Below are 25,239 nucleotides of genomic sequence, written 5' to 3' on the forward strand. Positions count from 1 at the left end.
CGTGCCAAAGGGCGAGGAGGAGCTAGGCCGGGAGCATCAGGAGGCGCACCCGCGTGCTGGCTTCGCGTTCATCTCCAGTCTCCACGGCGGGGGCCTGGAGGCTGCACAGAGTCCCAGAGCAAGCGGGGGCCGGGCATAGACTTGTGGCTGTGGCTGCAGGGCCGACAGCTGCGGAGGATCAGATGCCCTTGGTCAGAGCTTCATCGGCCTCAGTGGAGACCTGGCATAGGAGGGAAGGCAGAAGTCAAGACTGTGCAAGGAAGGGCTGAAGACACAAATGTCATATAGCTGAACCTGCTGGCCTCTTGGGCCTTTTCTCAGCCTCACATCTTTCCTCCACCGTCCTTCTGGCCAGAACAGCTTTCTGCAGCCCACTCTATGGCACAGTGCTAAATGCCCAGGCTCTAGAGTCAGGCCTGCCTAGGGTTAAATCTGGGCTTTTGTCCTCAGAAAAGTGACTTAATCTCTCTGCCCCTCATTTTCCTTACCTGGAAAAAAAAAAGGAGAGGCGCCCCTACTTCACGAGGTCGTTAGATTCAACGAGATGATATATTTAAAGTGCTTTGCTTACTGTTATTATCTACTAATATCTCTCCCTTGCTTCCTTTCTTTCTTCTACAAATGCTTACCAGGATTTTAATTATTATTATTATTATCATTTTGGCCTCGCGGCATGCAGGATGTGGAATCTTAGTTCCCCGACCAGGGATCTAGCCTGTGCACCCTGGAGTGGAAGCCCGGAGTCTTAACCACTGGACCACCAGGGAAGTCCATACAAATGCTTACTGAGACTTTAGAAGGTTCCAGGCATGTTCACAGCAGTGGACAAAACAAAGGCCTTGCCCCCAACTATGTTCCCTTCCATTGAAAGGAGACAGATAATAAAGTCCATGTAAAAAGGTATTATGTTAGGTGGTGAGAAGTACTGTGGAGCCCCTCCCCTGGCACCAGCCCGTTCCGCTGACTCCCCATTATCTAAAGAATAAAGTTCAAACTCCCAAGTACAGGACAAAATCCCAGGCTCATCTCCACGACTGCTCCTGTGTGGGCTGGGTGTGTGGTCAGAGCGACCTGGTTCAGCTGGATTGTTTGACCTCCCTAAGTTTCCTCATCTGTAAAATGGGGACAGTAATATAATGGGGGTCCCTTAGGCCAGGGGTCACCAACCCCCGGGCCACACAGCAGGAGGTGAGCGAGCGAAACTTCATCTGTATTTACAGCCGCTCCCCATTGCTCACATTACCACCTGAGCTCTGCCTCCTGTCTGCATTTTGGTGGGTTGTATAATTATTTCATTACATATTACAATGTAATAATAATAGAAATAAAGTGCACAATAAATGTAATGCTCTTGAATCATCCCGAAACCATCCCCCCACCCCATCCGTGGAAAAATCGTCTTCCACGAAACCGGTCCCTGGTGCCAAAAAGGTTGGGGACCGCTGCTGTAGGCTGATCGCACACACCAGCACAGTCCTTCCAGGCAGGGGACGGCCCCGTGGGTTGAACTTTTCCAGGTGCTCCCCTGGAGAGTCTGACTCGGGTGCTTCCTAGTTGGGATTCCGTGATGGGGGCAGATAATGGTTTTATCCTAAGGGCTCAAAGGGGGCCCAGAGAGGGTGGCAGTGAGACAGGGAAGTACCGTGCGTGCTGATGAGGCTACTGGAGAGAGAAGACCACAGCCACTGCCGTCCCCAGGCAAAAGCTGCCAGAGGAAGGATGTGGTCAGAGGCGGAGGAATTAGAAGACAGGACTTGGTCTTAGGATTCCACCTTCCTTAATGCCATAAGGCCACGGCAGCCACCCCTGCATTGCGACCCCCAGGTGCCATCGTGTTGTAAAATATACATAACTTTAAAATTACCATTTTAACCATCTTTAAGGGTACAATTCAGTGACATTAAGTACAATCGCAATGTTGTGTAACCATCGCCACTATTTCCAGAACTTTTTCATCATCCCAAACAACAACTCTATACCCATTACCCAATAACTGCCCATCCCCCCTCCCTCCAGCCCCTGGCAACCTCTATTCTACTTTGTGTCTCTCTGAATTTACCTATTCTAGACACCTCATCTGAGCGGACTCATATATCTGTCCTTTTGTGTCTGGCTTATTTCACTTAGCTTAAAGTTTTCAAGGTCCATCCATGCGGTAGTTTGTATCAGAATTACAGTCATTTTATGGCTGAATAATACATTCCTATATATATACACCACATTTTGTTCTCCCATTCATCTGCTGATGGTTACTTGGGTTTTTCCATCTTTTGACTATTGTGAATAATGTTAATGATCATGGGCTTCCATGGGCCATCTTAGGGAGAGAAGTTATCCGAAGACCCTGAGCGATTATCCCAAGATACGGAACATACTCCCTTCAAAAGGAACCACTTAAATCCTTACATGGAACCAAGTTATAAACATGAGTATAACAAGTTTTCTAGGGTTTTTTTGTTCGTTTGTCTGTTCTCCCTCCAACCATGACTCTGACTCCAGCAGTTTAAGACTTGTAAGAAGCATAGTACAACAGTTGAAGGGAATAAGGAAACACTTTGTCTGCAAAATACCAATTTCATCAATGAAAATAATGCTAGATGGGTCTTAAACGTGCTGAAAAGCAAGTAATGCCAGGCTCTCTTCCTGAAACGTGCCCACCTCCCATGCTCCTTTGCTCCAGTCACGCCAAACTAGTGATAATTCTGCACATACCTTACATCTTCAGGGCTCTGTCTGTGCACGTGCTGTTTCTGCAACTGGGAATGCCCTTTCTCCCATCCTCCAAGTGGCAAACTCAATCATTTCTCAGGACCCCATGATGCCTTTCCTGACTCCCTCCCTTCCCACCAGGCGAGTCCCCTCACTGGAGCTTTCCCAGCACTTTGGCCACAGGTCAGCTGTTCCCACCTGTGCTATAATTGGCTGTTCTTGGTCTGCCTCTCCCGCCCGCCTGGGAGCTCCTTGAGGGAGGGCCTGGGGGCTGTGACTTACTCATCTCTGTAGTCCCAGCCCTCCCTCCATAAATGTTGGGTCAAAAATAATGGCTACCATTTACTGATCCCTCACCATCTCGCAGGGTGTTTTACACGCACGAGCTCTAATCCTTCCAACAGCCCTTTGAGGTAGGAGTTTCTCCTGATTTTTCCTTAAGAGCTCAGTCAGTGAGGAGTGAAGTCAGGCCTCAAATCCAGGACATCCGGGCTCCAAAGTCCAAAAAGCTGCTTCCAATAAGAGTGGGTGGGTGGGTATGCGGCTGGATGCCGCACAGAGCACCTAACTTTTACAGCTGCTTATATCAAATCTGTGCCCATAGGTGAATTGTTTTACTTCCTCTTTTGTCCAGTTGAAACATATACTTTTTAATAACCCACTTCCTTCTTTCTCCCACTTCAAACACTGGCAACACAGACTCATGTCTCTTTCACACACACACAAATACGCCCTGATGATTTCCCCTTACCTACAGAAACAGTTTGCTGCTTTGAACTCCTTAGGTCATGACGTGTGTTTTTGTCCCATTTCCCCAGCCAGACAGTAGGGTCCTGGGGTGCAGACCACACCTTCCACAGCTTTCTTCCCAGGCTCACTCACACTTCAGTCTCTCTACCTAGCAGGCCCTTGTGATATTCATTGGCTGCCTTTCAGGAAATCTGCCCCCTCCCCCCATGTCCGCCCAGCCTGTAATCCTGTTATAATATTTCTTGCATCAGTCCAACCACTTCTTATCACATTCCTGACTATCTTGTCCGCATGTATAACTCAGAGAAAGGCATGTCCCTTTTGAAAAGCTCGTTTGGAAACAGCTTGCATTAAAACTTCAATAACAGTTTACAGCTACAATCACAGTAACATTTTATCATTCTTTTTTTTTTTTTTTGCGGTACGGGGGCCTCTCACTGCTGTGGCCTCTCCCGTTGCAGAGCATAGGCTTCGGACGTGCAGGCTCAGCGGCCATGGCTCAGGGGCCCAGCCGCTCCGCGGCATGTGGGATCTTCCCGGACCGGGGCACGAACCTGTGTCCCCTGCCTCGGCAGGCGGACTCCCAACCACTGCGCCACCAGGGAAGCCCACGTTTGATCATTCTTAAGCAGTACTTGGAGCACCCATAGCTCCCTACGACTAGGAGGCACATCCTAGACACTGAGTGAATGGAAAATTATTTTCCAAGAATCCCAAGTCTTTCGTCAACAAAGTTGCAAGGTTAAAGAGGCCAAAATGTATTAGGTGAGCTGCTGCTAAAAGGTAGAGAGTTAGGAATCCTTCAGGAAAGCAGATGGCGATGCTCTCGCCTTACTCCATTCCAAAGCGGAGAAGCCCTTGAGTTTAGTTGTCAAAAAGCCACCCCTTTCCCACAGACTCACACAGAATGGCCCAAGCTGTTGAGAGCTGCCAGGCCCCTGCCCTGGTCCCCACCCGATCCGCTTGCTTCCCGAGGGCTCCCCATCAGTGGAGCTGAATGGGCACAGTGCCAGGCCAGATGGCAAAGATGGGAAAAACTGCCAAAAAGGAGGCAAACAAGAAGTGGAAAGAGGGCTCTAGATGTGGGGGAGGAGTGGCACGGCACTCTCCTCAATCCTGCCTTGAGCAAGAGGTCAGGTTGGGGGTGCGGGAGACGGAAAGCAAAGAGGCAGCAGGTGCCCCAGAAAAGCAGAGACACTGGGATTTCATTTCACCAGGGAGAAGGGGGACGTGGAGGCCCACGCTGGCTCTGTAACCTCAGCACGCCCGGAGGTCATGTGAGCACACCACTACACACACACACACACACACACACACGGGCGCGTGCAAGGCCACACGCAGGTAAGGGTACACTGAGGGATGTGCACACAAGATCCCTAGTAACATACGAATCAACGTGTATCCACAGCCTGTAACACACGTGTGCACGCATGGAGGCACAGACAGCCGAGCCAGGGGAGGAAAGCAGACACCGTCCCCGCCTAGGGACATTATCCTTAGCCGGACAGACAGACGGGCAGCTTCAGGAGCACACACACGCATGCAGATGTGCACAAACAGATTCCAGCCCCAAGGCACTGAGAGGCAAAGAGAGGCCCTGGGGACGGCCCCGCCCACATCCCAGCCCCCGACACCACACACACACGCCAGATGGTGCGCGGCCACCTTCCTCCACGCTGCTTCTCTGTCCTTCAGCTTCCCACCTGCACACCCGGGACCCAGGTTCCTTATGTCCTCGGGGCCTCTGGGACCTGTCCCATTGCCCTCTGAGCTGGGCTGGGCACTATTCTTTGCTGAGATAAGTCACAGGGGCAGGGCTATTTTCTGCCCTGACAGGAAGTGAGAATGGAGGATAAAAGTGGCCAGGAGGCTACATCATGATCTTTCCCTTCCTCTCCTCCACACAGCTGGCCCGTGGTGTCCACCCTTCCGGCGCCTGACCAGGGATGCAGAGGGGAGCGGAACAGAAAGGGATGGGTGATCTGGGACAGAAAGGGAGGGGAGAGAGGCACCCCGTCTCTGTACAGCTTCCTCCTGTCTGCCACCCTCTCCATGTGCTTCCTGCCCCCCTACTCCCCACCTCCTCTCCTCAGGAATCCACATCCTTCAGAAGTTTGGAAAGTGGGAATGTCAATCCTCACCCTCCTTGACCCAGAAGACCAGCTCTGGAATAGCTCCCACCTTCTTTTAGGTTCTGGTGGCCAGGCGCCAGGGAGCGTGTCCACCCTCCACCTCCCCCGCACGGCGCGCGCTCCCTGACCTGCGACCTGAGCGGTGCTGGCTGAGCCCAATTCCTCTGCCGCTACACCTCGGCAGCCACGGGAAGATGCGCCCTTTATCAGCAGACGCTGGTAACTGTGAAGACCTCTTAACGCCTGTAGGTTCAGACGCCCCAAACAGATCCAAACTGTGCTGAGCCTTCAGCGGAAGCTTCAAGAAGTCTAAAGGCTTTGTGAAAAGCTCTGTCCCAGGGTTGCTCTGGGTACACATGAATCCTGCCCATCAGCTTGTCCTGGGTCTGGAGAGCCTGTGGGGTGGAGATAGTACCAGGTCACCGGGCTGAGTGGATGGCTTCCTCCTGCCCTCAGGGCCACGTTCTCCCCCGCTGCTGGGTGTCCTATCTTCTCTCCATCCTCCTTCCTCCCTGATCCAGCCTGCTCTGCTTTCTCCAGCCCAGATTCCTGCTCCAGCCTCTCCCCACCCTTCCCCACCTGAGCCTCTCTTCCTGCCTTTCCAGCACCATCCCTGGGTATTCTCATCTCATCCCTCCCGAAATTTTTTCTAGGAAAAGGCAGAAAGCAAAGGTGACCTACAGCTACATACTTAAGTCTCCCCAGTGCATGGCTGTCACCTCCCCACCTGCAGATATTCCTCCACCCTGCTGTCAAGAGCTGAAAAACACAGGAAACGTAGTCCCAGTCAAGACTCAGAGGGGCTCAAGCCACCCTCCGCAGCCCTGTGCTCTGGGTGGTCCTTGCTTTGGGGCCTGGCTGGGTCCCGCTGCCTCAGAGAAACCTCCTGGAGCCTTTGGCTTCATGGACCTCACCCTGACCTCGGGCAGCACTGAGTGTGCTCCACACATAGCCCTCACGCCTCTGCTGCCCCCTTCCCCGTGGGCCTGGGCATGCAAGGTTTCCGTGTTGCAGGGGTACACGCTGGGGGCATCAGACAGAGGCACAGCTGGGCTCTGGGGTCTCTGGGTGGCCAGGAGGTGAGGCTTGTGGGTCGAATAAGTTTCTGCTTCCTCCTCAAGCCTTGCTGCCATCTCCCCTTTGGCGACAACTTCAGCTCATCCTGAAGGGACTGCAGATGTGACCTGATGGGAGGGCCCCTTCCCATCAGAGAGGCCCCCATAGACCCGGGGAACAGGTGGGCAGCTGCCCTCAGTGGTGTGAGGCAGAGGTATCAGAAGGCCTCACCCACCCTCCAATATCACCCCCCCAACCCCATGGTCAGTATCTGAAATTTTATCCACTTCATGACACCCATGGGCCACATTCTACCATAGCTCTAGGAACATGGGAGACAGCTGGTCTAATCCTCTATTTTTTTTCTTTTTTTTTAAACTAATTTTACCAACACTTTATTTTTTATCTTTTATATATATATTTTTGGCCGCGCTGCACAGCATGCGGGATCCTAGTTCCCCAACCAGGGATCAAACCCACACCCCCTGCAGTGGAAGCGCGGAGTCCTAACCACTGGACCGCCAGGGAAGTCCCTAATCTCCTTGTAAAGAAAACGCACTGGGTGAAGGCAGTATCTCTCTAAGGCACCACTAGAACACTTTGGTTCGCTGGGAAGGATAACTGTGAGAGCAGATCTGTGCCTTGAACCCGCCTGTGGAGTTTAATCAGATCAGTTCACTGTCACCAGCAGAGGCCCAGCCCTGGGGTGAGAGGGTCAGGGGTTGTCTTATCTGAGAGTGGGAAAGGGCTGGAAACCATCCCCAGAGGGCCCTCCCTCCCCAGTGGCCTGGGATCTGGGGTTCAGCGTGACAGCGGGGGCCTAACGGGTGAAGGGGCAGACGCAGCTCCCAGGCATACGGGCCCCAGGGTGCGTTGGTGCTTCAGGCCTAGGGAGCATCATCCTCTTGTCTGAGGTCTGCCTGCCTGAGGCCATCCTTTAGAATTCTTTATTCAAAAAGGTTTCCCAGGGCCCCGGGCCCCCTCTCACCTCCATCCCCACCCATGGCTCCCGTTTCTAAAGAAGGGGTGCTGCCCCACGTGCCCCTGTGAGGTTCAACCGCAGCTGGGACGCCCCCATACCTGTGCTCGCCACCGTGGCTCAGCTGCTGCTCCACGCCGGCTTCTGCCTGCTCTGGGCCGGGCTGGGCTGGTAGGACTTGTTCCAGGTGGGTGGGACACACACACACCTCGGCAGCTCTCGGCAGATCCCAGCTCCCTGCACGCACCCAACCCCGGGCAGGGCAGGGAGAGAGAGAGAGAGGAGGAAGCAGTGCCCTCAGTGGCCTCCACGGACCGGCCAGAGAAGAAACCCCAGCAGATCATGACACTTAACGCAGCCCCGACTCTCCCCCAGTAACGCCCCCCACCCACCCACCCACCCATGGCTCGCACACTCCCTGCAGTTTCCGGGAAGCCTAACTGGCACACCCACCCACAGATGCCAGATGACTAACCCCCAGCCTCCCGCTGTCCTCGGCAGTTCCCCCTGGCTGTCTCCGTCTCTTTTTGGGTTCCGGCAGGTGGTTTCGTTCTTGCCACATGTGGTTTTTACCTCCCTCTGTGTGGGGGGCGGCAGCCCCTAGTCTCTGAACCCTGGGCTGAGCCCCTTGTCTTCCGGATCAATAGGACTGGGCAGGTTGTCTGCGCTCAGTACTCGAAAACAAGCTTCGAGTGGTAGGTGAAAAAGGACAGTGCGGTCGAACGAGTATGGGAAACACTAAGTCGAACAGGTTTCTCTATTTTGGCGCTTCTCAGAGCCTTTGACATGCCTTTAGGAGGTTGACTGCGTGTTGGTAATTGAAGCTGGGTGAAGGGTGCATGGGAGTGCCTTACACTATTCTCTACGTGTGCGTGTTTGAGCTTTTCCATAATAAATGCTTTCTTTTAAATGCTGTATAGCTCCCCACACGTGTGTCCTCCGAACACGTCTGGGGAGATCCCAGGTTATTAAAGGCCGATGCTTCCAGATGCAGCTCCTCCCCACATTCAGGCCATCGGGCCCATGACTGGACGTCACAGCAAAGGTTTCCTGAGCTCCAGCCCAGTTGTTTCCTTCCTCCTATAAAGAGCAAGTCCTACCCTACTGTCTGGGATTGGTCCCCCTGGACACAATCTCATTCAGCTTGTCCTCCAGAGGGACAGTCCTACATTCACATCTGAGATCATGGGATCAGGGCTTCAGAAACGGAGACACCCACGGCCTCAGGGCCCACATGGTCCCCAAGACACCCACCGGCTGTGACCTTCTTCAATCCAACTCTGATTTCTCAGGGCTTCTCCTCCTGGCAGAGGGCTGCTTCCCTGAGTACCATCCCCATGGTTCCCTCGCCTGCAGATGGATCCAGGGGTTGGAGGGTTGACTCCCCCGGGGCAGGGCCAACGAGGGGGTCAGAACCAAAACAGCCCACACAGGTTGAAAATAAACATTTTATGTAAAGACATCCTTTAAGGGAGGTGGAGCTCCCATCGCAGACCTCTCCGGGACGGCTGCCCCAACCCAAGGGAAACGTTGAGTCTGGGCCAAGTAAGAGACAACCTGGGGTCTGAGAGCAATGGAGGGTGTGGAAAGTGGGTGGGGAGAGGGCAGAGTCCAGCTCAGCCGGCTTGACCGAGAGTCAAGGTGCTAAACTCCTGGCTCCATCGAAGCACGAGGTCCTCGCTCTTGGCCGGGGTCAGGACGGTGTACGTCTCATTCTGCAGACATCTCATGCGGGACACCTGCACGGGGATTGGGCGCACGTGGTCCAGCTAGGAAAGCCAGGAGCCCGAGGTGTCGGAAATTCAAGAACAGGAGGTGGGCGGGCGTAGGCACAGGGAGCAGAGGGAAGGAGGAAACTCAGATGTGGGTTTTTAAAGCGGGGAGGCACACCACGTAGCCCGACTCCCCCTTTCAGAAATGAGGAGCCTGAGGCTGGAGAGGAAGTGACTTGGCTCAGACGACTTGGTGAGTAACAGCAAGAGCCAAGACTGAGGCCTCAGCCTCTCAGGCCCAACCCGGCTGGGGGTTCTTCCCTCCTGGCGCACCCACAGGGCCTCTGATGTGCTGCCTCCCTCCCTCCTGGAACCCTCTGCCTGGGGGCCTGGGAGAGCTGCTCACCCCAGGGCGGGAGGAGTGGGGACAGAGCTCCACGGAGGAGGCTCTGCCCGGAGATGCACCCATTCTCCACACCCCTGATGCTCGGACGCCACGGGGGGCCCAGAAGGGACCAGCCCTTGGGGCTGATGGGAGGCAGCAGGGGCGGGGGGGGGGGGCGGCAGAGGGAGGGGCTCACCTTCCGGTTCCGGTTTCTCATCCTACACTGCTGGCTTTTGAAGGCACAATAGTTCGGGTACTGCACGTATTCTGTGTCACAAATCTAAGCCAGGAGCGGGGGATGGGAGGTGGGAAGACATCAGAAGCCTCACAGACGCCAGCCCTGCAGAGTGCGCCCACGATGGCAGGACCAGGGCACAGAACCAGACCCTCTGCACCTGGGGTGTCCCCTCTGCCCTTCCCGTCCCACCCTCAGCCATCGTTCAGTTGCTGGGAAGAAGCCAGGAGCTGGAGCTGAGAAGGGGGTGCCCTGCTGGTCACCTAGCTGGGAAAGCAGCCGAGCGACGAGGGCCAGGGAAGGGGCCCAAGCAGCGGTCCCATCTCAGGGAGCTTCCTAGGGACTGTTCAGTGTGGAAGAGGTCAGAAGTGCCTCTAATGTATGACCCTGGGCCAGTCACTTCCCTCTATGAACCTCGCCTGCCCATCTATAAATCCAGGGGAGCAGCTGAGGCAGTCCGAGACCCCTTCCAGATCTAGGGGCCCAGGGAGAAGAGCTGGGCGGAGACCTCTCGGCTCAGATAAAAGCCCTCTCTTAAGCTGCCTCTGCTTTTCCTGGTCTTGATTTTTCCTGCTAAACCACAGAAGGGAGGGGCCGGGCTCTCAGCTACAGCAGCTCGTTCCGTGGGGGGAGGTAACTCTGGAGGCGGGGAGCAAAGTTGATCCCATTGAGAGGGAAAGCGCTAGAAGATTTGGGAAGGAGCCTCCAGACTTAGGCAGGGAAGCACTGGGTCACCGTCAGCAGCCGTTTGGGGCAGAGATGAAGTCCCCCACCCCACCCGCTGCAGGTAACCGGCAGAGCTGGGACCAGACCTGTCTCACGCCCCCATGGCCTGTGCCCGCCCGGCCCTCCAGGTTTCTACGCCTTCGCTAAGCGCAATCCTGCTCTCTTGGGGGTCTGGAGGGTCTACTGGGGAGAGGCAGGAGGCTCAGTGAGGCCAGGGGCCCAAGCCCCCCTCCACATACTAGGGTTCCCCAGAGCAGGGGACCAGAGGGAACCGGGGTGAGCAGGGTGGGGCTGAGCTTTGGGGAAGGCGCTGACCTTGGTGGGGAAGTCCCCATCCTGGAAGCTGAGGAACTCGGTCTGGAGCCAGCTGGCGACTCGATTGTCTTCGCAGCCCTTGGTGGCCAGCCGGGCACACCAGAAGTCCATGCGCAGCCCGCCGTACAAATCCAGCGCGTAAAAGCGGCCCGATTTTAGGGTCCCTACCTGTGGCACGGGGCACAGGGGAGAGGTGGGCGTCCTGGCCCCCCTGCTGCCCCATCCTGCCTGGGGCCTGAGGCCCCCGGCCGCTGCAGGCCACCCTCCTCGGTACCTGGGTGCCAACGGACATGCTCTGGGACGCGAGCAGGGGGCTGACGAAGGGCGTCTTGTGGGAGCTGTCACACTGCTGCCGCTGCAGGCTGGCCTCCGAGCGGCACTGCTCCAGCTTGAGGGAGCAGAACTCACAGAGGGCACATGTAGCCACGTGGCGCCGCCCAAGGCTGTCACAGACCTGAGGAGGAGCGCGGCTGGGGGACTGAGGCTCCCCCGCTTCCGCCCTCCAGAGCCGCTCTGCAGAATGTCTCCGCATTAAGTCTTTTCCAGAAGCTCCTGTGGCTTTTCCCTGCCCCCCTCCCCAAGGGTCCTCAAGGACCTCCCGTCGGCTCTCTGTTTCTTCACCCTTTTCCTGGATTATTTATCTACTCACAGGTAATATTCATCTCCCTGCTGGTGACACCCAAACCTTTACCATCACTTCTGATCTCTTTCCTGAGCTCCAAATCCCCACGGCCAAGTGCCTGACAGACATGTAACTTAGCCCGTCTGAAAAAGACCCATAACCCTCCCTTCCTCTCCGCTAATGATAACGCTAACATTCACAAAGAGTCGGCACAGTGCTGCGCACCATGGCGCTAAGTACCATCATCTCCTTGGGTCTCCACAGGAAGCTTCTACTAGCATAGGTGCTAAGCAGGCCTCCGTTGTGTGCCTGACGAGGAAACTGAGGCCCCGTGAGGCTGAGTCAACTGCTCAAACCCACGTCTAGTGTGTGTGGAGCTGAGGCACTGGTCCTGGTGCTTCCAACTCCAAAACCTGTCCTCTGCCCGAGCACCTAGGCTCAGAACCTCCAAGTTCTTGGATGACATTTTGTATGTGGAGCCCGGTGGGGCTCTCTGCCCTGAGCAAGTCTCCCCAGCCTTCCAGGAGGAAGGAGGATCTCGCCCTGCAGCATCGCCAGTCCATCCCGTCAGCGTGTCACAGTCACAAAATCTCTTACGTCGCCTTCCTTGCTCCTCCTAACAGCACACGGGGGACGCATCATCATGTCCCTGACCCCAAATCATGACTGAATTCTCTTTTCTTACCAAATTAAATACAAATGCTTCAGACTGCCATTCGGGATTATTCACATCATGACCCTTATTATCTCTTTGACTCTAAAAATCCAGTGAGCCCTCCACCACTCCTGAACTTCCTACACTCCAAAACAAAAACAAAAAGACCCAGAGGAACTCTCTCTCCAGCACCTACCACACTCCTTTTGTAACGCTACTGAATCCCTGCTCCCTGCGGGCCGAGAACAGCAGTGTGCTCGTTTTTTTTTTGTTTTTTGTTTTGGTTCCATGTGGAATTTCTTCTCTTTCTTGCCTCAGAGACTTTGCACAAATTGATACTAACCCCTCTAGCAGGAACCTCTACCAACCCCTTCTTTTGCCTGGTTAACTTCTTTTAGCTCCGGGTCTCAGTTTACACATCAGTTCCTCCAAGAGGCAATTCTCCGATCCAGCCCAACGCGACGTTTGTGCTCTCCATCTGCTCTCTGCACTTTGTGTTTGTCCGTCATGCATTGATCCTGCCACACCGTTCTCCGTTTCCGCGTCTGTCTCTCCCACCGGACTCCAGGAGGAGAGGGAATGGGATCTGTTGTACTCATTGCTAAAATACCTAGGACAGAGTTGCTAACATCTCAAATACCTAGCCTGATCAATATTTGAACAAACAGATGAATGGGTGGCATACCAGCTCTCAACAAACATTTGCTAACTTGCACTTTTTGAAAGCCCTGTTTCCTGGGAATAGGACCTGCTGGGTGCTGAGGACACGTCGAGGCTGGGATCTCTCTACAGATCCCTGGAAACGGTTCTATGATCCCTCTGGAAAGAAGAGCTACATCTAAGGTAAAGCCAAGTCCTGCCGGTGGTGAACTGGCTCAGGAGATGACTCAAACCCAACGAGGCGCCGCCACAGCATGAATTCTGGACTGAAATGGATTCCAGACTCCGTCCTGTGACCTCCTCCTTTAAGGGGAGCTGCAGATACCCTTCCAAAGAAGGGATTCTCACTTGGAGAGAATCTCCAATGATGCCTCGGGCTTTATGTAGCCCCGCCCATTAACCGCTCCTGAGGCCCAGAGGATGCCCGGTGAGCATGGAGCCATTAAACAGCATGGTGGGCATACCGACTTCCCGAAACCGAGGATCTCATCCTCCAAGTGCTGCCAGGCCTTGGCTGTAGGGGTTATGACACAGGTGTTCTCCACAATCGAGTAGCACAGTGCCAGCAAGGCCTCCACGTGAGGCAGCTGCAGGAGACTGCAAGAAGACGGCACCGGCTGGGGCAGAAAGCCCACCCACTCTCCTCCCCTCCCCTTAGCGTCTAGTCCTAGTCACACACATTTAGCATGCTGGATGGGGCCCCGGAAGCCTCCAGGCCAACTGCCTCCTTTTACAAATGAGGAACTGAGATCCAGAAAGGGGAAGTAAAAGTTGCAGTGCTCATCAGGGTCAGAGACAACCCCAGAACCCAAGTCTGGTAGCTCTAGGTTCAGGGCGCACCCCACTACTTCATGTAGCGACGGACGTCTAGGGCAGTGCTTAAGCCCATGACGGCCACACAGCAGGCGAGGCAGGCAGCGGCTAGGTGCACCTGAAGCCCAGGTAGATGTGAATGGGTCTGGAGGCCGAAGCTGGCAAAGGGGGCTTCTCATTCCCAAAGACAGCGGGGAAGGTAGGGCCGGTGGGGCAGACAGAACTTCCTGTACCTGCCGGGGCTCTGGGCTTTCCAGATATTCTCCTCATATACATCATTCATTTCATTCAGTTCATCCATTTCCTGCACGGATCGGATGACCTCTTGGATGTTCTCCATCGTCATGGGAGTAGACTCCACTTCCCGCACCCGGGGAGTGAAGGAGAAAGGGTTGGAAGTTACAAATTCAGACTGGGTCTTGGGCTCCGGGTCTGCCTGCAACCCAGACGTCACCTCCAGCGCCTGCTTTGTGCCCTGTCCTTCCTCCCACTCCTCCTCTTGTCCCTCCCGCTCCTGCCCTTGATCCTGGCCGCCCAGGGACAGGGAGGATTGTAGCAGCTCCTCCACGCTGCTGTTAAGCCGCTCGGGCCAGGGCTGGAAGGCCTGTTGTTCTGTGGCTGCAGCAGGGTTTGGGAGGGACCAAGAGAGAGAAGGGAAAGGGATGGTCAGGTTTCTGACCCCCCATGTCTTTGTTCGCAGAGGGACACACATAAACGCAGACAAAAACACATAAACAAACACATACATAAACACAAAGGCAGAGAAAGGCAGCGCAAATTGCACATATTCATTCAGTTGAGCATAAAAAACACAGAAGAGAATACAAATATCAAAATAAAAGAACATTACCAGGGCGACAGTGGAGGCAGCGTCACCGGTCCCCTTTCCACCTCCCTTACAAGCGGTCCTCTTCCCTAAGCCACCTCAAATACCACCTTTTGTCCCCCTCACTTAGGAAACACCAGTATTCTGAATACCTAGCAACCAATCCTTTCTAGAGTGAAGATTTTAGCTGGGAAAAGTCCCAGAGCACTTCTTAATGTAGGAAGGTTTTGGGGAGCTAGGGAACATCGGTTCAGGGCAGAGATGTACGTAATGTCAGAAAACATCCTGGGACAGGAAAGCCCTAACTTGTATTCAGAAAAAGCAGGCTCTTCCTTATGTAAATAGCTGCCCATGGCCACCTCCACTGGCTCATCTCCCCACGTCCCTCCCACTGATGCCTTAAACCCTGGGCTCTGGGACTCGTGGGAGGAGAGGCTGGGAGTCTCCCGGGTGCTGGGAGGGTCTCACCTGTGATGTGGGAGGACTTGGGGGAGGTCATCGTCGTGAGCGGCACTTCAGAGGAAGTGTCCACCTCCTTGAGAGTGTTTGGTGAGATTGAGACTGGCTGGGAGCACCCGACCCGCTGCAAGGAGAGAAGCAAAGTGGGAACGCCTTTCCCAAAGGGCGGACTTCTACTCCTGCTTATCCTCCGTCCCTGTCCCTCGGGTCTCCTCTCTCACAGTTCCTGGGCGGGAATGAGGGCACATGGACCCCGGTGGAACTCTCTAGACCTGAGAAAGGTCCCCTGCAAGATCAGACTCCCGTCTGGCCCACACTCCTGCCTTCAGTCTTTTGCATTTGACTTGAATGACATCACTGACCTGCTGGAAGGGCTTATCTCTGCCTCCTCCCATCCCTCTTCCCTACTTTTCTTGCGGTAACAGGACTGTTCTGACAGTCTGAATGCCCAAGGTGAGACTGTATGCACGTATAATCTGGGTAAATGATGGCAAAGTGGCAGGTAGGGAGGACCTAAGGCTGGCTTGGCGCCACTGCCACCGCCTGTCCCTTGATCCTTGACACCAGATCCAACCTCTGTCCCGGCCTCACCTTGGCGTAGTAGACGTGGTTGGAGCAACGGTACTGAGTAAACTGGCAGAAGGACTCAAACCGGGAGGCATGAGGGAGGTCGGAGCAGACAGCGCCTGGGGAAGGGCGTGCGGCGGAAGTGAACACACCAGGGGGAACGCCCTCTGGGAGGGGGCACGCCCTCTGGGAGGGGGCGGGACGGGGCGGTGGGCTCCCGGGGTCTGGAGAGCCCAGCACGCGGGCTCAGTGTGAGGCGCCAGCCACCCCCTCGCCCCGGGTCCAGCGAGCACAGGTCTGGCCCTCGAGGCGGGCCCTCACCTTCCGGCACCAGGCCGTGGTTTTCATACTGGTCCAGCTGGACGAGGGTGGGGTTCCGGCAGCCGTGGGTTGCGCGGAGCCGGCAGGTGGTCTCTGCCTTCCAGGTTGGGGTCAGCAGCGCAAAGAAGCGCTCATACTCGGTGGGAGAGAGGGGGCTGCCCGGAGTGGAGGTCGAGAGGGTATCCTGGGCGGGGGCCGGTGCCGGAGGCAGGAGCAGCACTGCGGGGCGGGAAACAGACCACGGATGGACCCAACCCCGACACCGGGCGAGCCGGCCCGTGCACACGGGGACCGGGGTGTCTGGCCGCCGAGCCCGCGGGCGAGGGCGAGAGGGCTGGGGCGGGGGGAGGGGCTGGAAGCGGCCGGCCCAGGGGAAGGCGGTTCAGAGACGGTGCAGGGAGGGCTCCGGGGGCGGACGCGCGCTCACCCCTCAGGAGTGAGAGAAGGGAGGCGGCGGCGAGCTGCCTCATGGCCCCGGACGGTCGCCCGTGTTCCCGGGACCGAGCGGCCTCTAACGGGCCGAGCCAGGGCTAGCCGGCGGGCGGGGGCCGCGGGTGCGAGGCCGCCGACGTCACAAAGGGCGGGGCGGGCCACGCGGGGGGTGGGGGACGGGGAAACGGACGTTTGGCCGGGCTCGGTCGGAGGGCGGGTGCGGGTCCCCGCGTGTCATGCTCCAACACGAGAGGACAAGGAGGGCAGGAGTGATCACTGACTCGGTGCCTTGGACGGCGGAGCTCCTGTGTTGTTCCTTACGCGTGACGTTTTTTCATCTCAAGGTGATCCCATAAAGTGGATACTGTTACTAGCCCTATTTTACAATCTTCCCAAGAAGGGGTGAGGCCTGGAAGTGAGGCGCGCAGAGATGGGACGTACAACACCAAGTCTGGAGAGGGCGCCTCCAGGTAAGGAGCCGAAGGAGAAGCAAGAGGGGGTTCGGGTGAGGAGGAGATGGGGCATAAGGGGGGCTCAGTCTAAGGAGGTGGTTTCCTGGTGGAGGCGGGCCAGACAGCTCACTGGTGTAGGGCAAACTACGTGTTTTTCTGTTTTGTGTTTAAAATAAGTCAGCCTGATACTTAGTCACGTATAAAGCACACAATACACATTTACTGGAAATTAAGTGAAAGGCATCTAAGGGAGAAAAGATGCAGAATCGTAAAGGTTTTGGAAACCCTGGTCTGAGGCACAGTCCCCAGGCAGCTCGGGTGGTTCCAGAGAAGTTGACAAGTTGTGGATTCTGGGGCAGAGGTACCACTTCTGGTTCCACATCTTGTCCCACTTCTGGCATGTCATCCTCCCACCTTTTAGCCAACTCAGAGGATGCAAAATATGCTTAGCACATGCACTGAAATAGTGTCTCTACAATAAACACAGCAGGCCAACATGTACAGCTTTTATTCACCGACCCAATTCCTTTCCATATGAGATATCTGCACTCCACCCTGCCCCTCCCACTCACAAACCAGGACGAATCCTCTTGGCACAGAGGAAGGGGTGACCCTTCAGCCAGGGCCACAGCCCAGATGATCTGGAGGAGCCCCCGCTGGAAAAGCAGGAAGAGAGTGAAGAAAGTTTATCACGCCATGGCCCCCCACGAGGGGAGGGGATCAGGAGGCTGGGGGAGGGCCCCATGCTACTGCCCCAGTCCTTAAATACAAAGCAAGGGGAGTAAGAGGACCATCCCTCAAAAATACAGCACCAACCTCAGCATGGAGGCAAAAGGACAGTGGGCAAGACCCCTTCCCTCTGAAGGGGGCGGGCTGAATGAGAGCACATACCGTTAGTGGCTGCAGCAACCCCCGTACCAGGGTCTGGGTGCAGCCTCAGCACCAGGAGTGGGGAGGCGAGGAGAGGGGATGACAACTCTGCGCCACCCACCTCTCCCTGACCCCAGCCAGGCATCCCTCTCCCCACTAGCCCAGGTCAGGGGATGTGGAAGAAACTGTGTTGGAATCCAAGGCCCTTGTCTATTTCTTCTTCCGTTCTTGGGAGCAGCGTGGGCAAAACCTTCAAAGGAACGTGACAGAGAAGGGGGAGAGAGTGAGCGAAAGGGCGGATGCCCTCTGTCACTCACTCAGCTCGTGACAGTCCAGCCCCACCGCAGCTCTCACTCACCACTTCCCCCGAGGCTTGGTGGTCAGCCCCACACAGGCAAAATGGAACCACTCGATGGAACACTGGGAAAGGAAGAGGATGGGAGAAGCAGAACTCAGGGACCGGGGTGGGGGCAGAGGAAAGAAAAGAACCCCCCCCACCCTCCATTCCCCTCCCCATCCTTTAGGAATACTCCCCTATTCCATCCCTTGGGAGAATTCTTGAAGGGTCCAAGGCCAACCAACTCCAACTACCTTTCTCCTATCCCGAAGTCCCCCTATTCAACCGTTACCCCCCTTCTTGTACCCAACTCCCTTCATGTCCACCAGAACCCCCCCCCCCCATCCTGAGGCAAAACAGTTCTTACATCAGGGTTGTCACAGCCAATCATCTCTCCATAGGAGACCTGGTGACAAAGGCAATAGGTGGGTTCGTTGGGATCCACAGGCATATCCAACACATCAGAGGGGTGGACACTGCCAAAGGTCACTGAGGGCATCCCATACTCAGGGCTTCTGCGTGCCAAGAGGGAGAGAAAGTGTCATCTGCAGGAAGGGAAGCTACAGCTTGAGATGCCCAGAGCCAGCGGAGGAGGAGGTCCTTGTGGGGCTAGTGATCTGTGGCTTCTCCTCTGTATCCAGCAGATACCAAAATGGCAAGGAGAGTTGTTGGCACAGGACACAGCAAAGTGGCAAGGGGCACTGTGGCTGGGGTGAGGTGGCGGGAAAGAGGAGTCTGTCCCTTAGCAAAATGCTCCCTGACACACTCACGTGCGCACAAGTTTTAACTTCTTCTGGGCAGCCTTGGGGGCTTCTTCGTCGGAGTTTTTCCCTTTGGAACGAGCACGGGCAGCCTTCTTCTCCTTTTGAGTCCGGCCTTCTAGGCAAAAGGGGGGGAAGCCAGAAGGCAGGGAGACAGAAGGATGGGTTAAGCCCCCCTCCCCCTGCCCCTCCTCCAAGCCGGTGCAGGCTGGCTTCTCCCTCGGGGTCCTCGCCCCACCCCTCGCCCCACCTCTCACAGCCCCGCCCCCCTCCTCACTCTTTTTGCCTTTGCTGGAAGAGCTGTCATAGTCACTTGACTCAATCTGCTTCTCCTTCAGATCAGCCTCAAAACGGGCCAGGTCTGTGTCCAGTCGCCGAATGTGTTTGTCCACCTGGGTGGGAAGGAAGGAGAAGGAAGAGCTACAGGGCTGGTTCCAGTTAAAGAAAACAGGCGGAGGCAGATTCTATGGATCTCCCAGACCCAAAACAGATCCCAACACGGCTGAAGGAGGGGGTCTAGGACCCCGAGGAATAGACGGGAGGCAGGTGGGGAGCCATGAACAGGGCCATACCATCTCATAGGTCTGCATGGCAAGCTGCACCTTGTCGTCACCAAATCCCTTGCACTTGCCATAGGCTTCCTGGATCTGTCTGAGAAGGGCCAGTTTCTCCTCGGAGCTCAGGCTGCGGGCGCTACTCATATACTCAGTGGCCAACTTGTCAATTTCAGCCTTCAGGTCTACAACAGAGACAGAGGCCTGGTCACAATGGCCCCTGAGTGGCTAGGTGGAACACACTTCTTCCTCTTGCTCCTTGGACCTTTTCCATTGACCATCATAACCTTCCAATTAAAACGTACTGAACATTCCTAGGTACTGTGCCACGTACTCAAGTAATGCAACATGTTCACAATATTTGTTTCAAAGGTGCCTTCGGGTGCTGAAAACATTGCTATCATAGTTGGAACTGAATTTATTGAACCATAATGAGGGATTCCTGGCACCCGGCACTAATACGAAGTGTGTTTTGGTCGCTGTCTGAAGATGCTTCTTTGCAGGGCTTGCTGCCTCTTGAACCAGGAACTTTCTCTCAAAAGCCATGTGGTTTCTCGTCTCGAAAACATCCCACGACAGCTCTGAGTGCTGCAAACCAGGCTGGGTCACCTGCTGCTGCCTCCCAGGCCTGTACGTCTGTACCTCGTCATTTAAAATTAGGCCCTGGTCCATTCACGGCACAGTTCTTCCACTTACTGCCCACCCTGTTTTGCTCATCGTTTGCAACTTGCTTATATTTCCCATCACTTTTTTTCTGTTTGTTCATTTTAGATATTGCTCCAAACGTTTCTGCAAGGCTGGTGACGTCCCAAGACACTGAGACTTTAGATGCCCACTGCCCGATATTTGGTAGTGCTCACAAAACATGTCGATGGAGAAAAAAGTATGACTGCAACACGGGGCAGCAATAGGTAACAGGGAAGACCTGCGCGCACACTAGGTTTACGCCCCGCTTCATTTGAGGCCCTTGGAGGAAGCTGGAGAAGCATGTATGTAGTTCAGTAATCTCCAACTGGTCTTTCTGTGCATGAACTCAAGAGCTGGAACTGTATTACAAAGCAAGGAGCTGGTGCTCAGCATTCAGCAGGGAGTTCTCAGGGGCCTACGTCCAGGATTTTAGATGATGTTCACCTTTTCATGAGTGAACTTACCAAGAGTAACTTAAATCACAGCTTTAGGTATTCTAACAACAGCTTGTTACATCCTTGGGCACAGTTACATGAGGATGCACCTACATATCCATCAGCAGGTGCGGGGGGATAGCTCCAACAAATACCTTTGACCTTGAAGAGACAAACCTGACCACTGTAGTGTGGCCTCAGGCTCTAAATGCATGCCTCAGTGCAGCCAGACTTGCTCAACGCCCAGGCAAGGCCACAGATGGTACCCAGTGCTTCTGTGCGGCTGAAGAATATAGTGTAGAGATCCTGATGTTTGTTAATTGCTGCTCTTCCTTCTTTTTTCCTTTCTTTTTAAGATCTTCTCATGCAGCAAAGTTCCTGTCTACCAACATGAGTTGCAGTCTAAAGCCACAGTGAATTTTGTGACAGTAACATTAACAATCCAATGGAATAGAAACATTCTAGTCTTCCTATAAACGTACTGAACATGGAGAACAGAAATGATTCTAGGCATGACTTTGGTTTTTTTAATTCTTCTTGAGGGAGATATAAAGAGCACAGCATCTTTGAATTCTTGAGGCACTGTCACAATACGCCATGTGTTATGGAAAAGCTGACACACAAATATGGGTCATTATTACTCTCCTTCTAAGAACTGCAAGAGAGAGAGTGAGAGAGAGAGAGAGAGAGAAGCTGCAGCAATCCAAACCAGACGATATGCTAACACCAAACAGAAGAAGAAACGATCATATACACACTCACTATACACTGGACTCCTTACTCTGTACGTACCCTCTGTTCTTTGGTCCAGGTCCCTCATGAGCTGGAAGTTTCTCTGCAGTTCAAATGGGAGGTTTTCAATACCTGGGGAGAAGAGGAGAAATTGAGCCTCCCTGGACGTCCTAGGCCCTACCGCTGCTTTTAAAGAACAGGTCCAAAACAACACTCGGTTTTCCCTCCTTCAAACCGCTGGATTATCTGTTACAGCACTCATCGTTCTGCTCTCAGGAGAGGTCACGTCCGCCTCTTTCCACAACTAACCCCTCCATCTCTACACAGCTTTCCCACCCTTCCTCCCTTCAGTGACTTTACAAATCAGCCCTTCCCTTTCCTTTCTTTCAATCTCTGTCTCCAAGCTCCTTGCCCTCAACTTACAAATACCCTCCTGGCATCCTCCACCACTCATCACACACACACTTCCAACCTGCTCTCCATACAGTAGCCAGAATTGTTCTTTAAAAAATGCAGATCTGGGCTTCCCTGGTGGCGCAGTGGTTGGGGGTCCGCCTGCCGATGCAGGGGACACGGGTTCATGCCCCGGTCCGGGAAGATCCCACATGCCGCGGAGCGGCTGGGCCCATGAGCCATGGCCGCTGAGCCTGCGCGTCCGGAGCCTGTGCTCCGCAACGGGAGAGGCCACAACGGTGAGAGGCCCGCGTACCGCAAAAAAAAAAAAAAAAAAAAGCAGATCTGCTCAAGTCACTGTCCTGTTTATAACCCTCGAGTAACCTCCTACTGCAATATTCCTATTGCTATTCTGCACTTTCTGGCCCTTGCTTCCCTCACACCAGCCCTAACTCACATCAGTCCCTGTCTGTGCTCTCTCTCTGCTCTATCATACTGGCCTCCACTGAGTGCCTTGAACTTGCCAGTGCTCTTCATGACACTTGGCTTCTCACACGCTACTCTCTCTGCCCAGAATGCCCTGCCCAGTCTTCTTCATCCCACCTCCACCATACCTCTTGGCCTTCAAATTCCTGTTCATTCTTCAAAGTTCAGCTCAACCCTGACTGCCCCAAACTCCAACAAGTGCCCTGGATTATGCTGTCATGCTATTTTTTTTTTTAAATACGTATTTCGCTGCGTGGGGTCTTAGTTGCAGTACACGGGATCTTTGTTGCGTGCGGGACCTTTTAGTTGTGGCATGTGGGATCTTGTATTTGCAGCGTGTGGGATCTAGCTCCCTCCCTGACCACGGATCGAACCCAGGCCCCCTGCATTGGGAGTGCGGAGTCTTAACCACTGGACCACCAGGGAAGTCCCTGTCGTGGTATTCTGTGTCTACCCTTTTGGGCTCTTATCCAATGTACTTACATAAGTAATTGTGTAATTAGTTATTTGGTATGTCTCCCCAGCTCTCCAGAAGGGTTAGATGCATCTGTCTTCTTCCCTATTTCTCTAGAGTTTAGAACTATGATGTGCATACAGAGGATCCTCAGTAAATACTTGAATAAATGCATGAATACTTAAGTCTCTCTCATAAAAGAAAAATCTCTTCCCATGACTCCACTTCCAACTTTTAAAATGCCTCCACTGCTTTAACCTATAAACTCAGGTTTGCCACCACCAGTTTACTGAGACTAAGCCATCATTGACTTACCAAGTCAAATGATGGGTTACTAGTCCCATCCTAAAAAAATTACCTTCGCAGGATCTGGCACCATCTTCTCATCTTCGAATAACTTTCTTCCTCTTAAGATTCCAAATCTCATCACATACTTTCTAGCAATTCCGTCACTGACATTTCCTTAGCCTGTCCCTTAAATGTTAATATTTTCTTGAGCTTACACTTAATTTAATCCTCTAGTTTTCTCACTTGCTTTCTCTGAATGATCTCCATCTTATTTACTCTTACAGATACAATTACCATTCCTATGCTTAAATCTAAGTTGAATAAATACGTTACTGTTACTCCTGAATTTCCTATCTTGTTGATGATTTACCGTCTACCTCACTTCCCAAACAGGAAATAGAGAAGTCACCTTAGATTCCTCCTTCTCTCTCAACCACTCAGTCAGTCAATCCTGTCATATTTAACTCCTAAACACTTCTGTCACTCCCTGAGTTCAGGTCCTCATCTCTGACCAGGACTGTTATCCCTAACTGATCCCTATTACCAATGTCATCATGCTCCAATTTATCATGCAACATTTATTTTCCTTTATATAAAAAAACACTCTATTTAGAAAATCTGTTGGTTCCTCGCTATTTAAAGTGCACGCTGGGGGACTTCCCTGGTGGTGCAGTGGTTAAGAATCCGCCCACCCGCACTGGTTGAGAGTCCGCCTGCCGATGCGGGGGACGCGGGTTCGGGCCCTGATCCAGGAAGATCGCACATGCTGCGGAGCAACTAAGCCCGTGTGCCACAACTACTGAGCCTGCGCTCTAGAGCCCACGAGCCACAACTACTGAGCCCGCGTGCCACAACTACTGAAGCCGGCGCGCCTCGAGCCCGTGCTCCGCAACAAGAGAAACCACCGCAATGAGAAGCCCGCGCACTGCAACAAAGAGTAGCCCCCGCTCACCGCAACTAGAGAAAGCCTGCGGGCAGCAACGAAGACCCAATGCAGCTAAAACAAACAAACAAATAAATAAATATAACGTGCAAGCTTCTTAGCTTGGCTTAAACGACCTTGCACAACCTAGCCCCAGCTACCTTCTCCAGTCTCGTTTCCCAATCTTGCACCTCGGAGTCCTATACATCAAACACTCTGGCCTCACTTTTCCCTGGCTTTGCCACAAACCCATCATAACACCTTTGCTGATGCTTTCCCCAACCTGCAATTCCCTCTCCCTCTCCGCACTCAACCTTCAAGTTTCTATACATCACATCCTCTGTACAGCTTTACCTACACCCCCAGGTAATGAGCCCCTCCTTCTCCAGTGTTACCTACTGTCCTTTTAATGTATTTCTATTATTTCATTTGTCACACTGTTTTATAAATATTAGCAGAACCTGTGTTCTACTAGACTATGAGCACTTGAGGGCAAGAGCCGGGTCTTATTCATTCTTGTATATCGCCAGTACCTGCCATTATGTCTGACCCATAGCAGAACCTCAAAAAACGAATGAATGACTCTCAACGGTAAGGCAAATGTAAGGGCATAGGGTGACGGACTCTGTGAAGAGGTAGGTTACACAAATAGCATAAACATAACACCAGATTTCCATTGGATGGGAATTGGATCTTTACTCCAAGAGGAGAAGCCTTCCGGTTCATCATGTGACAGTGGTCACTCGTAACCCCCCATCCCCACGAGAAGCCGCTTCTTCGAAAGAACTGGTTGGAGGAGCCGCGAGCAGATCTTCATCGCTGCTCCAAATGGCAGTGGATGATATATTAATACGAAAACGACCGATTCGGAACGATTTTAAGAAAATGATATATGCTGAGGCCAGAGACTCTGCAGACGGGGGCAGCAAATATCTTCCCGGCTATGCCCACCAGCCCTTCAAGAGCCGTCCCCCAGCCCTGCCGCGCAGCCCCTCCCCCGTCTACACCCCAGAGCGAGGCCTCGACCCCGGTGCCCCGCCCCCTATTTCTTCACACCCTCCAGTATTTTCTCTCGCTCAACCTTTCACGACTGTCACTTTCTGACCACCGAGACTTCGGAGCCGTGAAGCTCCTCAGCCCCGATCCCCCCGACCCGTCTGTGACCCCTGACCCCCTCCTCCAGCCTGCTCTTACTGTCCAGATAATGTTCCAAATACATCCCCGCAGCCATCTTGAAGCAAAACAAAGCAACTTCCGCTCCGCCCCGGAAGTGACTGAACGCGAAGGGAGCCGAAGAGCTCCTACCCGGCCTGGAGCCCTTCCGCCCTCACGAGGGGAACTTTCCGCCCTCACGAGGAGAACTTCCGCCCTCACGAGACGAACTTCCGGTCTGAGTACAGGGCCCGCCGAGTTGCCTTCGCCTGGCGCAGACACTGGTCCGTGGCGGGTCGGCCGGGTGCGGGGTCGGCGGCGGTAACCGCCGCGGCCGAGGGCGCCATTTTGCGTCCTCGCTCA

The 25,239-nt window shown here is 54.1% G+C and overlaps 2 protein-coding genes and 1 long non-coding RNA gene across 4 annotated transcripts; 1 reads left to right on the forward strand and 2 right to left on the reverse strand.

Annotated features, from left to right (window-relative positions):
* Nucleotides 1-9,060: 9,060 nt before the first annotated feature.
* On the reverse strand, nt 9,061-16,481 carry ACRBP (acrosin binding protein). The gene is made up of 10 exons (XM_082665407.1): nt 16,350-16,481; nt 15,923-16,141; nt 15,626-15,720; nt 15,044-15,158; nt 13,983-14,367; nt 13,401-13,533; nt 11,274-11,453; nt 11,000-11,167; nt 9,920-10,003; nt 9,061-9,365 (listed from the first exon to the last, which is right to left on the reverse strand). The coding sequence occupies exons 1-10, from the start codon at nt 16,390-16,392 to the stop codon at nt 9,243-9,245; spliced, it is 1,545 nt and encodes a 514-aa protein (XP_082521533.1). The 5' UTR covers nt 16,393-16,481; the 3' UTR covers nt 9,061-9,242.
* Nucleotides 16,482-16,710: 229 nt separating this feature from the next.
* Nucleotides 16,711-20,157, forward strand: LOC309829494. Its single transcript, XR_014297410.1, has 3 exons — nt 16,711-16,824; nt 19,832-19,958; nt 20,100-20,157. It is a non-coding gene; the product is annotated as an uncharacterized lncRNA (long non-coding RNA).
* ING4 (inhibitor of growth family member 4) lies at nt 17,317-25,016 on the reverse strand. Of its 2 annotated transcripts, none has more exons than XM_082665424.1 (8): nt 24,919-25,016; nt 21,242-21,313; nt 19,347-19,513; nt 19,052-19,166; nt 18,784-18,889; nt 18,381-18,528; nt 18,035-18,096; nt 17,317-17,926 (listed from the first exon to the last, which is right to left on the reverse strand). In XM_082665424.1, exons 1-8 carry the CDS (start codon nt 24,953-24,955, stop codon nt 17,887-17,889), a joined length of 747 nt encoding a protein of 248 aa, XP_082521550.1. In that variant the 5' UTR covers nt 24,956-25,016; the 3' UTR covers nt 17,317-17,886. The 2 variants fall into 2 exon arrangements, with proteins under 2 accessions (XP_082521550.1, XP_082521549.1); XM_082665423.1 differs by having other exon boundaries at nt 18,784-18,892.
* Nucleotides 25,017-25,239: the final 223 nt, after the last annotated feature.

The sequence above is a fragment of the Grampus griseus genome (genome assembly GCF_964374135.1).
Source record: "Grampus griseus genome assembly, chromosome: 11".
Lineage (NCBI taxonomy): Eukaryota > Metazoa > Chordata > Mammalia > Artiodactyla > Delphinidae > Grampus > Grampus griseus.

Coding starts and splice junctions, on each gene's coding strand:
- ACRBP (XM_082665407.1), bottom strand. CDS start 16,392: ATGAGGCAGCTCGCCGCCGCCTCCCTTCTCTCACTCCTGAGGG. Junction 11,454..13,400: donor TCCTCGGTTTCGGGAAGTCG/GTATGCCCACCA, acceptor GCTCCTCCTCAG/GTCTGTGACAGCCTTGGGCG. Junction 9,366..9,919: donor TGAGAAACCGGAACCGGAAG/GTGAGCCCCTCC, acceptor ATCCCCGTGCAG/GTGTCCCGCATGAGATGTCT.
- ING4 (XM_082665423.1), bottom strand. CDS start 24,955: ATGGCTGCGGGGATGTATTTGGAACATTATCTGGACA. Junction 18,893..19,051: donor TTCCAGCAAAGGCAAAAAGA/GTGAGGAGGGGG, acceptor CCTTTTGCCTAG/AAGGCCGGACTCAAAAGGAG. Junction 18,097..18,380: donor TTGGCTGTGACAACCCTGAT/GTAAGAACTGTT, acceptor TTCCTTTCCCAG/TGTTCCATCGAGTGGTTCCA.